Raw genomic sequence first — 14,299 nt, forward strand, 5'->3', positions numbered from 1 at the left:
GTTTCTAAGAAGCTTACCTGGTATTTGGGGGTGTACAGACGTGTCCATCAACTGTGGCCTTAAATGAACTCCAGGTTGCCTCCCAGGGCTCATTTTCATTCTGTCATTATTTACCCCAGCCCAGGGACTCACTTCCTAGCTGAGGTTTATCAGATAAATGATAAGACACAAAGGCTTCCATTATGAACTGTCTGTGAATATATTTGCATTTAAACAGGAACAAGCAATAATACAATCCTTGGTGGTTGTAGGCTGGGAGGGAGATGGAGGCCCACTTTGGGCCCAGGGATTCCTTCAAGCTCACAGCTGCAGGAAAGTCCTCCACTTGTTTGTAAGGAAGGCCCTGCTTGCTGTGATACGGGATGCCACCTTCTAAGTTAAGGAGGGCACATACACACACCACACACCTACACTTACTGCTTAGATGAGACAAATTTTCTCTTCCTTTGAAAACTAGAAAGCAGTTGAATTCAGTCCTTCCAGATTTAAGAATGTGAAACTTGGTTTTTTTTCTTCCGCAAAAGCAAGGTGATAGTCTGGCATCAATACACAAACATGGACCAACTAATGTCCATTAAAATGTGCATTTGGGATTGGTAGATACAGGTGCATTAGTTGCTGCTCAGTTGTGTCCAACTCGACGCGACCCCATGGACTGCAGCCCACCAGGCTCCTCTGTCTGTGGAATTCTCCAGGCAAGAATACTGCAATGGGTTGCCATTCCCTCCTTCAGGGGATCTTCCCAACCCAGGGATTGAACCGAGGTCTCCTGCATTGCAGGCAGATTTTTTACTGTCTGAGCCACCAGAGAGGCCCAGTAGATACAGACTACTATAAATAAAATAAACAACAAAGTCCTGCTGTATCACACAGGGAGTTATACTCAGTATCCTGCAGTAAACCATAATGGAAAAGAATATGTGTGTGTGTGTGTGTGTATATACACATATGCACATGCATATATATAAAACTGAATCACTTTGCTGTACACCAAAAACTAACACAACATTGTAAATTAACTTTATTTCAGTTTTTTTTTTAATGCCCATTACAGAAATATACTTCCAGTGTATTGTGAAGATATCAGAAAATTCCTTAGTTCATTTCACAAGCATCCTTTGCATCCTTGTGCCAGTCCTGAAAGAAGTTTTTGATGAGTCAATGTAAAGGCTCCACAGCCCCACCCTAGAGATGTAGCCAGGACCTAAATAAGGCTAGACCCCAAAGGGAGAGCCCTGAGGTTTAGGAGGGGAGCAGGAAGGAGGCCAGTCCAGCAGGGAGAGCTTTCACCGCTGTCCAGAGTCCAGGTAATTGCTGGAAGGAAAGGAAATGATGCAGGTTAGATGAGAAACTGATTACCTCTAGTGAAAATGAGCTGTGCAAAGCAGCGTAAAGTAAGACAGCAGGTGCAGGGAGAGGGCAGGAGAAGAGGTTGTGCAAAGCCTTTGGAGTGGCCTCCCCTGAGGACCATGGTGTGCCTCGTTGTCCTCAGTCTCCCCACGCCGCATCATGAACGTGTTCTCTTGGCTGTGTTGTACTGTGTGATATTTCCTATTGAACACATCCAAACAAAGAAGATCCTGTATGTAAAGGGGGCTTCCCAGGTGGCGCTAGCGGTAAAGAACCCGCCTGCTGATGCAGGAGACATAAGAGATGTGGGTTCGACCCCTGGAGAAGGAAGTGGAAACCCACTCCAGTACACTTGCCTAGAGAATCCCATGGACAGAGGAGCCCGACAGGCTACAGTCCATAGGGTTGCAAAGAGTCGGACATGACTGAAGTGACTTAGCACGCACGATATATGTAAAGGTGTTCATTGCAATCTTGTTTATGTTCCCCCAAGTTTGGAAAGCTCTGTTATCCAGTGTTATGGTTACAGAAATAATGGTTCTGTGCTATATCATTTCATTTTAATCAAAACACAAATAACCTGAGACAAGCAGCTTTATGACTGATTGGGGGAAAGCAGAAAAGGAAACCTGTAGAAATCCTGTGATTTGCAAAAATATGGATATGATTGGATTCTAAAGGGAATTCAGAAACAAAAAACATTTGTTGGAGAGGTGGAGTGGATGTTTTTCTTCTGTAGGTTCCATTAGTACATAACAGTAAATCGAAACCAATTCAAAAGTGCAGATATTTCTGGAAGAATTGCAGTCACGTCCGACTCAGTTTTATTTGGCAAGCAAAGGAAAATACATCGAGGCGTGAGGGTGGGCCTACCCAAAAGAGGCAAAGAGTAGAGAAGCCCCTGGCTCAGTTTTGGCTCCTCTTTTTATATGTTTTTTCTCCTCCCCCGAGCCTGTCCTGTGTAAACTGGGCTAGCCAGGAGGGCTCTTTGTCACCTGAGGTTCTCACTCTGGTCCTCAGACCTTCCTTTGTCCTATTTTCGTGTGCTTTTCCCTTTCTTTGTCTTTTAGCCACCACTATTTTAGACACCTGTTCCTTATTCTAACTACGTAACACCAGCCTCCAAGGACTTGAGCACAAGGTAACTTGTGCTTGGGGTGTTTGTGGAAGTTCATGGCTTCCTTTAAATAAGAACAAGGAAACAAATGAACTAATGAAAAGCTTCTTTACTTATACACGGATAATCCCAAGGGAGAGCCACTTTGAGAATGATTTTTCTAATACAACTGTGTCTGCTGTGTGTAGAAAATCACACCCTCCAGCTTCAAGTATTTGAAGAAATAACTTACCTGTTATTTCACACAGTCATGTTTTCTGGAGTGCCAACACTAAGGAGGCTGTGTGCTTTGTAGCCACACCAGATTGTCATCCAAACAACTGCCTCTGCTTGATAAATGGAAGCAGAGATTCTTAGGAGATAAGAATTTGACCACCTTATTTAGAGGCTTCAGATACCAGATGCTCCTGACACGTCTCTCTCGGTGCTGCTCTGAGGTCTCAGGAAGTCAGCTATTCCTCTGTTATAGTTTCAGTAATAAAAGGAGATCGCTGCCTGTATTTTATACCCTGTTCTGAGTTGTGCCAGTGTTTGATAGCTTGGCAAAATGCGGTTATTTTAGCCCCAGTACAAATTCTCCCTGGCTCACTCTGCAGTTTTAGCATCAGGAGACTTCTTCATATAGACTGTTTCCCATTCGCTCATCAGTAACACACAGCCCGGCCATTTTCCTCAGAACAATACAGCTTATCTCACTACCTTAAGATGCATTGGGTAATTTATACTTCTAGAATCTAGAAACTAACATGCAGTTAAAAAAAAAAAAGTGGAAGGAGCTAGTCTGAAAAGGCTGCATACTATATAATTTGAGTTATATGACATTCTGGAAAAGACAAAACTATGGAGATAGTAAAAGGATGAGAGGTTGCCAGGATTTCTGGGGCGTTGAAACTGTTGTCCTGCATGATGCTGTAGTGGTGGATACGTGTCATTATACATTTGTCAAAGCCCATAAAACACACAACACAGTGAGCTCTAATGTAAACTATGGACTTTAATTCATAATAATATATTAATTTTGCCTCATCAGTTGTAACACGGGGCTTCCAAGGTGGCTCAGTGGTGAAGAATCCGCCTGCCGATGCAGGAGACACAGGTTCGATCCCTGGTTTGGGAAGATCCCCTGGAGGAGGGCATTGCAACCCAACCCAGTGTTCTTGCCTAGAAAATCCCATGGACAGAGGAGCCTGGTGGACCATAGTCCATGGGGTCATGTGGAATCGGACACAACTGAGCAACTGAGCACGCATGCACTCATGAATTATAAAAAATTAACCACACTAAGATGTTCACAATAGGGGTGCAAGGCAAGGGATGATACGGAAATTTTTTTTTTTTTTTCGCTCAGTTTTTGGAGGCCTAAAACTGCTCAAAAAAATCTTTTAATTAAAAAAAAAAAGGCAGTTTGGCCTCATGGCATCTCCAATGGAGCTAGGGGAAGCCGAAGATGATGGTGTCATTCTACTTACGTATTCTGTGGTACCCAACATGTAACCTTCAAGCAATTTCATTTGAAAATAGTTATCAGTACATTAAATCTCCTCTCTGGTGGTTGCTGCTATTGCTAGTCTCTTTCTTTAAAAACAAACCAAAAAGAAAAAGAAGAATACATAATGAGCTTACCCTCTTCTCGAGAAGTTCCTGTTTTCCTCCATCAGAGATTCTGTTACACCCCTTCCAAGATCCAAACAGTTGGCAACTTTGCGACGCTGCGGAGGCCGCTTACTCGACGCTCTAGGTGTTTTGGCCAGAAAAGAAAGGTAGCGCTTGCTGCCCATTGTAGGTCTGTTCTAACCAGCAAAATGAAGGGCTTGGTTCCTTCAGCACAAGAGAGGTGCCCTTCCCTTTCCTGTGGTGTGGGAAGGGGGATGGCTGTATAATCCCTGTAGTAAATATCTACACGTTGTAGAAAGTATCCCTTGGAATAGCATAAGTCATGATAAGTAGTTGTCCTGACTAGCCAAAGGAAAACCTACACTTAACAAATTTACAAATCAGTCAAAGAAAGACGTGTACTAAGTACTGCATTTTACAGCATATAAAATACATATCTCTCTAGAGGGGAAAAAATGTATCCAGCAGTTACCCTGCATTCAGTGTGCCTTTATTAGACATGTGTACCCAGTGACAGGCTAAAAAACAGTGAGCTGGCATAAAGGCAGAGGAAATCCGTATTATCTCATGATGTCAGCAGTATCGGTACTCTCATGAACAAGATGAAGTTTCTTGCCTAGAAGACCATAGTAAAATTATATTCAACACCCATAAAGATAGTAAAAGTTTTCTTTTCTGAAGAATCTCTTAAGAAATGGGATACGTCTTATTTATATACCACCTGCATATATTATATGTCAGCAGAATTAAGCAAGGTTTTCTATGGGCCTTCAATCTGATTTTCCTCTGTCTTGGGCTTGATTATCCACCCAGAACTCTGACGAGGGTGCAAGAAATGTGTCCCTAGCTCATTTGAGGCCCCCTAGCTCATTTGAGGCCACCAAGCTCAGGGATGAGTTTCTGCTTGCTACCAAAAACATTTGGGATGAAGTCATAATAGTTCACCTCCATGGTATGAGAAAAATGAATGCAACCCAGTCATCCTGGATTTTCTCTGAAAGTTCCTATGTTCTATAATTATTTAAAACATCATAAATGAACTAAACTAAGAGGAAGTAGGGAGTAGAAAGTAAAATTTAAAGACATATATGGTCATACATTTTAATTTAGTTCTGGAAGAGAGAAGAAACTTTTCTGACTCTCTGACCATTCTCTTTCTGTTCACTAATAAGCTCATGGGTCGAATAAGAATCAGTCAAGGTGGCAAGAAAGTCAAAAGAGGGCTGAAGGACTGATACCAGCAGCTGGGGTTCTCTGCTTCCAGATGTGCTGACAGATAGCTAATTACTTGTTCTAAGGTCATGCAGGGCTTCCCTGGTGGCTCAGTAGTAAATAATCCACCTGCCAAGGCTGGAGACGTGGGTTGCAGCCCTGGGCCAGGAAGATCCCCTGGAGAAGGAAATGGCAACCCACTCCGGCATTCTTGTCTGGGAAATCCCACAGACAGAGGAGCCTGGCAGGCTACAATCCATGGGTTACAAAGAGTCAGACACGACTGAGCGACTAAATAAGGATATACAGAATAGTCTACGTGAAGATCACTGAAAATTCTTATAGGAGACATTTGTGTCTAAAGTTGGACTCTTGGAAGACACTTTCTCAGCCTTGTTCATGTCTCTGTCCTTTGCAGGGCAACAGGCTTTGGCTTCTTGAACGCACTGTGCAAAGCAGCGGCCGTCCTGGGAAACTTGATATTTGGCTCCCTGGTCAGCATCACCAAAGCTATCCCCATCCTCCTGGCCTCCACCGTGCTGGTGTGTGGAGGACTCGTGGGGCTGCGCCTGCCTGACACACGAACCCAGGTCCTGATGTAATGGAAAAAAGCCATCCATCCTGTACTTCCTTCTCTTGCCCTGGGTCAACTCCCCTTACTGACTCAAGGCTCCAGAAGGGTGGTCAAATACCAGAACACTAACCTGCTGTGACGACAATGTAGATGCATACCGTCTCATCCCTTCAGTGTGATTTTGCAGGGTTTGGGTTTTTTTTTTTTTTTTTTTCATGCATTGTTGTCTTTCCTAACTGCGATGCTACTGCCTTCCAGAAATCAGAATTTTTTAAGTGTGTTGTGAGTCGAGCCTTCCTGAGATCCTCCTCAGTGTAAGGTTCAGAAGCTAAGAAGAGGACTGGACTGCTCTAAGAAACAATCCTGCTCCTAATTCAGCATTCACAGGAAAGATAAATCGGCGTATTAGTGCATCTGTGCTGAGGGAAGAGATTCTTTTTTTTTTTTTTTTGCAGTGATATTTCCTGTTTACTTAGAAAAGGACACCCAGCAATTCTTGCTGTTACAGCAGGGCCTTTCAAAAGAAAAAAAAAGCCCTGCGGCACCAAACTGAACTGGGTGGAGCTCTTTCAGGCTTGACAATTAAGATGACTCTGCTGACAAGAAAAATAGAGGCTCTGCAGTTAGCAACAAAGATCTGTGAGTGACATGAGCAAGATTTCTGCCAGGAAGCCTGACGAAATTCTGAAAAATAGGAGGAAAAGGGCCGTTAGTCATGTCTGTGATTGTGGCACGTGGTTCAGAATGTCAGATGAACAGAACTCAGATCTTCAGCCTGCCTTCACCCCCGCCCTGCTCCCACCCACAGCTGCCATCCATCTTGCCAGATAACACAATTAATGGGAAAAAGCCACTTTCTAACTGGGTCTGCCCACCTGATTCCGTCATTCACGCAAACTCTTTCTCCAGATTGTTAGCCATCTAAGTTGTTGTAAATTGAAAATGAGTTAGAAATTCAGACCTAAAGCCATTTGTAAATGCCAAATGATACCTCGAGGGGACCAGTGTCTTGGGGCTAGTATCCCTGGGGAAGTGACATTGGACTTTCTAGCAGTGCCCCTGGCTGGAGCCGGTCAGTGTGTTCCCAGCCGCTGCCTCTGTGTGAAATCGCAGCCCGCTGAGCTCCATGGAGCCCTTGGGCAGACAAGGGTTGCATCTCCTGGGGGCTTTTGGCTGCTCACTTTACCTCTGGAATCCTCCTGGCCTGCAAGAGAGAGGCTAGCAGGACATTCCCACAGGCTGTCAGCTGTGTGACCTTCTCAGCCCTTGGGGCCGCCGCTCCTCCACGCTGGTCCTTTTTACTCATCTTCTTTGAAATCTGAAACCTCCAAGTCAACTTGCAGTGATGACCAGCAGCCAGGAATAAATCCCATATTAAAACAATATTCCTTTTTTAAATTCCCTGTGTCTTGTTAGAGGGTTATCCTTGTTACTTATTATAGGCATTTCCAACAGGTCATGGCCCTGGGCCTCCAGGAAGGGAGAGCCTTTGTTTCCAAGAGTCATGACACTCAAAGTTGTCTTCACCCCAGAGGGCACTCCGCCTCTCTCTCCCCTTCCTCCTGATCCTCCTAGAGCTCCAGACTGCAGAGTTCAGACTGTGAAAAGCTGCTTTCATTAACATAAGCCATTAATCGACTCTCCCTTGAAGTAATTCAGGCCTATATGGGGCGGCAGCCTGGTGTGGGGGGGCTCACAGGAAGAGGGCAACTCCCTGGGGATGCAGGCTCCGGGCCAGAATATCAGGAAAACTCAAACCCCAAACTACAAAGGCAGCTGGAAGAAGGCAAACCGGTAAAGACTGGACGGGATCTAGTAGAACAATATCAACAAATCTATTAGAATGCTGTCAATGGAAAGAAGCAGAACTCTCACCTCTGCCTTCTGGAATATTGTTGGAAAACAAAGACAAGTCAGACAACCCATGAACATATCCTGGATGTTCTTCATTATGTACTCTTCTCCCCACCTACCCCTTGGCTTATCTTTTTCAAAGAGACATATCTGGGGACCTGAGCAGATTTTTTAGTTGAATGTCACCTGTGCAGTGATAACTGCTCAAGTGACAAGTGTATCTCCACCAACCCATTCAAAAGAGAAATAGAAACATGCACGGATGCTGCTATCTCCAGATCTTCTGCCACAGTCAACTTTGCTTACTGTACTGTCTTTACTTTTAGAAATGTCTCGGATGTCTGTGATCGTTTTAAATGCATCAAATATGCAGAGCACAGTTTACATAGAATTTTATCTGAATGCTTGATGGATCAGAATAGGATTAACCAGCAGAACCACACCAGATGAGACCTGCCTGCATGCATCCCCTTTGGAATGACCTTTCTTGACCTTCTTGTCACTTAAATCCAAACCTCCCAGGTGGCCCAAGAGGGATCTCTTCTAATCTCCTGGACGGTCTGTGGTCACAAACCTTCTTGGTCACCACCTTCCCTGCAGTTTTCCCTGCCTCCTTCACATTGTTCCCCACCCACACTGGCATTTTCAATGAGAGAGCTCAGGTTCTTCCCCAGCTATGTGGTGTGGCCTGTCTGGCTTGTTGTGGGGTGAGCAGGATTAAGATAGAGCCGTGCGATTAGACGGAAACTCTCAATTCTATCCAGTGCAGCAGGCTGCTGGCACTCGGACACGCAGCCAGCATCTCATTTCATCTGCAATAGAAAGAAAATGAGAGTACATGTGTAAATGGAAGCCTGGGAAACAGTCCCGCTGGCTCCTAGATCTCTAACTCCTTTTCTATCTAAAATTTCCTCACGTGCTTTGAATCAATCCAGAATGTTCCCAAATCCTGTTGTTATCACTGGTCCTCTCAGTAGGAAATAAACCCAGCTGTTCCACTCTGTAAGTCCTGAACCACATTATACCCCCAGTAATAGGTTTTACCCTCCTCTCATTTAATCTCACTGCCTTGGAAGCCAAACCCAGCAGCCAGGGATTATTTTACACCCTAAGGACTAACCCTGGGAGATAAGACAGATGGGTCCTAGCCCAAACTCTCCCACTAACCAACAGGGAGACCCAGATCTCGCTGAGGAGGATGTGAGTCATTGAGCGTCTCTGATCCTCAGTTGCCCCATCTGTGGAGCAAAGGATTGGGACTAATTTGCTGCTGGGACTAGTCCAAGACTCTAGAAGACCCTCACAAAAATAGGTTCATCTTACTGTCTACCTTCTTCTGATGCTAAACTCATCTTTACAAGCACCAAACAGGTTGAATTTAGAAACTGAAAAAAATAGACAAGCTTGCAAGAGCTCAGGAAGTTGTTTGGGAAGGCCCTGTGGGACAGGTGAGATGGTTCCCGTGTTGTTTGTGCTGCAGCTTCTTAGAATCCCAAGTGTCATCTCCATTCACTGTTGGTTTGATGGTTCCCAGTGTCTGCCTAGGAAAGGGCCCCGCCCTGTGGGACGCAGACATTAGAAGCCTCGCTCGTCGGTCCTTTGAGAGAGGATGCCCCCCAAAGCTCTCCTGGCTCTACTCCATTGCATTGATGAAACATGGTCTTACGTGATTTTACCTGAGCTGTCAGATGCACCTTCATTTACAAATCTCTTGAATCTAAGTTCAGGTTTGCACTAAGTTATGTCACTGCTCTTCTGGATGTCTTGGGATATCAAGCGAGAGGTGGGAAAAGAAATGTAGTGACACAAAGGAGAGTCCAAGATACTGAGAAGGTTCTAATGAGGAGACTAGGGCAGAATCAAGATTTCCCAAGGCCTGGGGTCGTTTCTAAAGCATTCCATGGAAATAGCTTCTGATTCCCTCTGCCAATCAAAACAGAATATGATATTCTCCAATTTTTTTTTCTGTCTCATATCCAAATAGCCTTTACCTATTTATCTTCAGTAAAACGCCTCACTTGTTCATGTATTCAAGGTTCTCAAGCCAGAAATGCCTGGATTTGGCCTTCACCTGGTGTCATGGAAAGGCAATCAGTTGACTGTTAAGGGCATGTTGCCTGGATATTTGCATTTCCATTAACTCCCATATCACTCTGTACTTAGTCCAGGTACCAAACCTACAGAAATACCAGTCAACTTGCCACAGCAAAAATAAGCCTACACAGTAGGGCACTCTGAAATGGACTGTACATTTCTTATAGTTTTTGTTTCTGCAAGTGTGTTTTGAGTAAAGCTTCTTTCACAACCTGTAATGTAGACAAAGTTGTCAGTAGCTTCTTGATTCGTTGTGTGTCCCTTGCTTGTTTCAGGTGTGGAGTGACAGTTCTCCATGTGATGTTCTTTTGCTCTAAATACTGACTGCTCTTCCTATCCACGGTGTCTTACCAACCAGACACAGCCGTTTCCAGGACTGACTTTCATCTCCCTCCAACAAGACCTCCTCAATCCGGTTTAGGAATCCCAGGATTTGAGTGGCAAGGATACAGTTCATGGGCCTGGTTTCAGGTTATTAGCACTGATGGAGGAAGGGCCTGGGCAGAACTTTCACGATCACTTGTCATCTCATGAATAAATATTTATTAACTTGCATGTGCTATTAAATAGGTTGAGGCCCTGCATTGTATGCAGGTAGTTAATCCTTTGCAGGACTTAAATAATGACAGGGAAACAGGGAGAATGAAAGAGAAAACATCTGTAATGGTGGGGAGGGTGAATGTCTTATATTGATTTCCATTACCTGTTGATACCCCCTCCCCATAAACACAAAATGTAATTTTTCCAAATTTAAAAGAAGTAATAGCCTACTGTGGGCAGTGCAGAAACTACTCAGAAATTGGCACTGTCTTTGACAATTGCCTGGCCTTTGTTGGAGGAACTACTGATTAGTACCTACTTGGAAAATGAGGAAAGTGGAGCCATACATGTGCTATTTCTTTAAATATCCTGGCAAGAAGCTGTGTGTTAAAGGAAAAGAATCAGCAGCAAAGATGGCCCCATCTGTATAGAGGTGTTGGTCTGTAAAGTTCTAGTTTCTTCTGGGGCCTTCTTTTTCATGGCCTAAACTCCTGGCGGTGCTGGGGAGTCTGTTGAGAGCAGCAGAGTCAGCAAATCCCCCAGCTGCTGCCAGTCCCGCCTCGGCTTTCCAGGGTGTTTCCCTTCTGATGCTGAAGACTTGTGATGAAGTCAGCTGTCTGCAGATCCCCTAGAGCAGCTTTCCTCATCTTTACTTTCAGCAGATAAGCCACCCAGAAAACAAGTTCTGACAGTCGGTGGCGGGCGATGTTCAGACTTCAGTTTAAGGCCAGCACATGGTGTTGCAAAGTGTCTGGAAGTTGCAAACGGCCTTTGGGGGCTGGGGCCCGAGGTGCAAGCAGAGAAGGTGGTTTTCAGCCACCCGCCTCCTTCCCCTCCCAGAGTCTCCACTTCCTTTTGTTCCACTGACTTTCTCCTCCTGCCCTCCTCTAGACAGGAAGCACTCACTTCCTTTCTCCCTTCTCTTCTCCACCTGCTCTTGCCTCCTCTTGACTCTCGTGGCATAGAAATCGAGGCTGAGCTTGACCGGGGCCCTTAGGACTAAGGAATGTGATGCTGTACTGGCTGGAGAGGCCCCGGGAAGGGCAGTGGGTGTCAGCGGGTGTGAGCTCTTGACTATTGGCTTTGACAAGCTCCCCATGCTGGGCAAGATTTCCAGCTGCTTCCTAGCTCCTGCACACGATGTGCTGGGCACCACTGGCATGAGATCTGAGCGAGGTCCATCTGAGCAAGGTCCATCTCTGAGGCAGAAGTCTTAGAGCTCAAAGCTTGACTCCTGAAAAGCAAGAAGGCTTGCAGTGAGGTGCCTGGAATTCACAGACCCGGAGGAGCTAGACACACCCTCATACTTGGTGCAGAAGGCTGGGTGCCTTCCACACAAGTGGGGGTGGGGGTGGTATTTATTTATTTATTGACATACCTTGAGACATGTGGGATCTTAGTTCAGCAACCAAGGATCAAAACCATGTCCCCTGCATTGCAAGCGCTGAGTCTTAACCACTGGACTGCCAGGGAAGTCCTGAATTTAAGTGCTGAAGCTGCAGAGGGTGCCTGCTCTCTGCCTACCCTACCATGTCTATGCTGGCTTCATGTCCAGAACTGGAAGGAGGAGAAAGCAGACCCTGGCCCTCTGCTCAGACTCTCACAGGGCTTCACAGCAGCTAGCGGCCCACCCTGGAAGTTGGGGTGCAGAGTCCTAAGCAGATTTCAGGTGCCTGGAGAATGACTGACAGCCACTCACAGGGGCCAGGTCATCAAAAGCCAGGGAGGGGCTGAAGCAGCTGCAAACCAGTTCCTCAGAGCTGACCATTTCAGGAATTTTGTGAGCCACTTGAGAAACAGTCATTTTTTTAAAAAAATTTTAGTTAGAGGATAATTACTTAACAATATTGTGATGGTTGCTGCCATACATCAACGTGAATCAGCCATAGGTGCACACATGTCCCCTCCCTCCCACCCCACCTCTCTAGGCTGTCACAGAACACCGGCTTTGGTTCCCTGCGTCATACATCAAACTCCCACTGGCTATCTGTTTTATCTATGGTAATGTATATGTTTCAATGCTCTTCTCTCAAATCATCCCACCCTCTCCTTCCCCCACTGTATCCAAAAGTCTGTTCTATATGTCTGAGAAACAGCCATTATTAAACATTAACACTTGTGAACTTACAGTCATTATATTTTCAAGCAAAGGTAAAAAATACTCAGAACTCATCACTTCCTAATTATTTTCTTCCATTTTAGTGTTATCTATGCCCTTGACATAACCGACGGCTACTGTGTCTGTGTGATAGAAATACCATGTGATGCTGGGCTCCTTAGCATCCCTTCCCAACTGCAGGTCCCGTGATTTCACCTTTGTAACTTGAAATCGGCCATGGTGGGAGTACTTACACCACAAATATTGATAGATGCTACAAATCAGACTCCTCCCACCAGACAGTGGTCTGCATTCCGCTACCTAAAGCCCTGACCAGTACGTGGCCACCCACTCCATTGACCTGGACCACACCAAATTGAGTCCCCTGGGTTTGCAGGTCAGCATTGCCCATCAACCCAAGAGAAGGAAAAACTCAGCAAGTTCAACCTCACGTCGGTATGCAAAGGTTACTTTCTGCATTTGTGTTGATTCAGAATAATACCCGCATTGCAGAGAATCCACCACTCCTTTAAGTATTGTTCCTTCCAGGGCAATGTACAACAAATTGGCTATTTATGCTGTGCAAGCAGGAATAAATTTGTTTGAAGTTACAAAGCATCTCCCTCTCGCACCCAAGTAGGTGTTGAAGAATTACAACTCCTTCCTTGCCTTTGACATTTAACAGGCCTGACTAGATAGAACTGGACAGCTTGGCTTAATCTCATTTCCTCTGCTATTGTTATACATTTATTGTACTGAATCTATATCCTAAATCAAAAGAAAAAAAGAAATGTTCTTTCCTGATATGTGTTTCATACTATCCAAAATGTGGTTATGTATCCTTGTCTTGATCCAGGAACACACTGAACAGACCATACATCCTTTATTAATGTCAACATCCTGTAAATAAAGTCCTCGAAGAGCTTTTTATTTTGGGTGGATCTCCATTTCAGACATGTAAAACCCAACAATTCACTCTCCTTTGCAATGAGATCTTGGCAGTGGTCCTCTTCTTGGTTTTGGCGTTGGGCGTTTTGTTATGTCTTGTTTCTCGTCTGTTTTTATGCTATGTAAGCCTTCCTGCTATGAATGTTCCCTTTACCCCCAAGTGTACTGTATATATGTGCTGCATGTGGGAACCCCAATAAATTCTGTTTCAGGTTTTTGGAGTTTTCCTCTTAAGTACAGCTGGTCCTCTTGTGAACTCATCTTTCTGGTATGCTCCTCTGTGTCTGATTCCCGTATTGCCAAAATGTTTGACCAAGTGTGTTTTGACAAATGCCCAAGACAGCCATGTGTGACCTTGTGTGAGTGAGGGCATGCTCCATCGGGTGACTCGTGTACAGCGTAAGTCTATCAGCTGTGGACGTGTGTGTACATTTATGTGCCAGACAACCAACATTCATGTAACAGCTGCAAAGATATTTAATGGACATCAGATCAATAAAAGAGCATTTTTTGCTCCATTATATTCAAATAAAGATTGCCGTGTGACTGACTTCCCCTTGCAAATGTGAACTGACCCTTACAAAAATAAGTACTTTTTAAAATGTCTTGAGCATAAAGAAAAACTGTTTCCTTTGATTCAGGCTTATTTGAATTGTTTCTGTGGGTTGGTATCATGGGTACTGATGTATTGTTTGATTTCACAGGAATACATTCTAATTGTTAGCCAGGGCCAATGGGAAAAAAAGTATTTGTGGGGGAGTTGGTGGCAGAGCAGAAGCAGTGTTCATCTGCCCCAGAGCAGGAATGGCAAACTGATTTTCTCTAGCACGTTAACGCCAATGGATTGGTAGTATCTGCTTGGAATATTAGTTTGAGAAGCATGATGAGGAAAAATGCT

At 44.7% G+C, this 14,299-nt stretch overlaps 1 protein-coding gene across 2 annotated transcripts in view; it reads left to right on the forward strand.

The window, feature by feature from the left end:
• SV2C (synaptic vesicle glycoprotein 2C) overlaps positions 1-13,897 on the forward strand; it is a 221,156-nt gene extending 207,259 nt beyond the window's left edge. For both annotated transcript variants that reach the window (XM_070377234.1, XM_070377235.1), the window contains one exon: positions 5,712-13,897. In XM_070377234.1, the coding sequence (XP_070233335.1) occupies positions 5,712-5,895 (184 nt within the window). In that variant the 3' untranslated portion in view covers positions 5,896-13,897. The remainder of the gene's footprint in view (positions 1-5,711) is intronic.
• The last annotated feature ends 402 nt before the right edge of the window (positions 13,898-14,299 follow it).

This window comes from Bos mutus, chromosome 10 (genome assembly GCF_027580195.1).
Source record: "Bos mutus isolate GX-2022 chromosome 10, NWIPB_WYAK_1.1, whole genome shotgun sequence".
NCBI classification, from domain to species: domain Eukaryota; kingdom Metazoa; phylum Chordata; class Mammalia; order Artiodactyla; family Bovidae; genus Bos; species Bos mutus.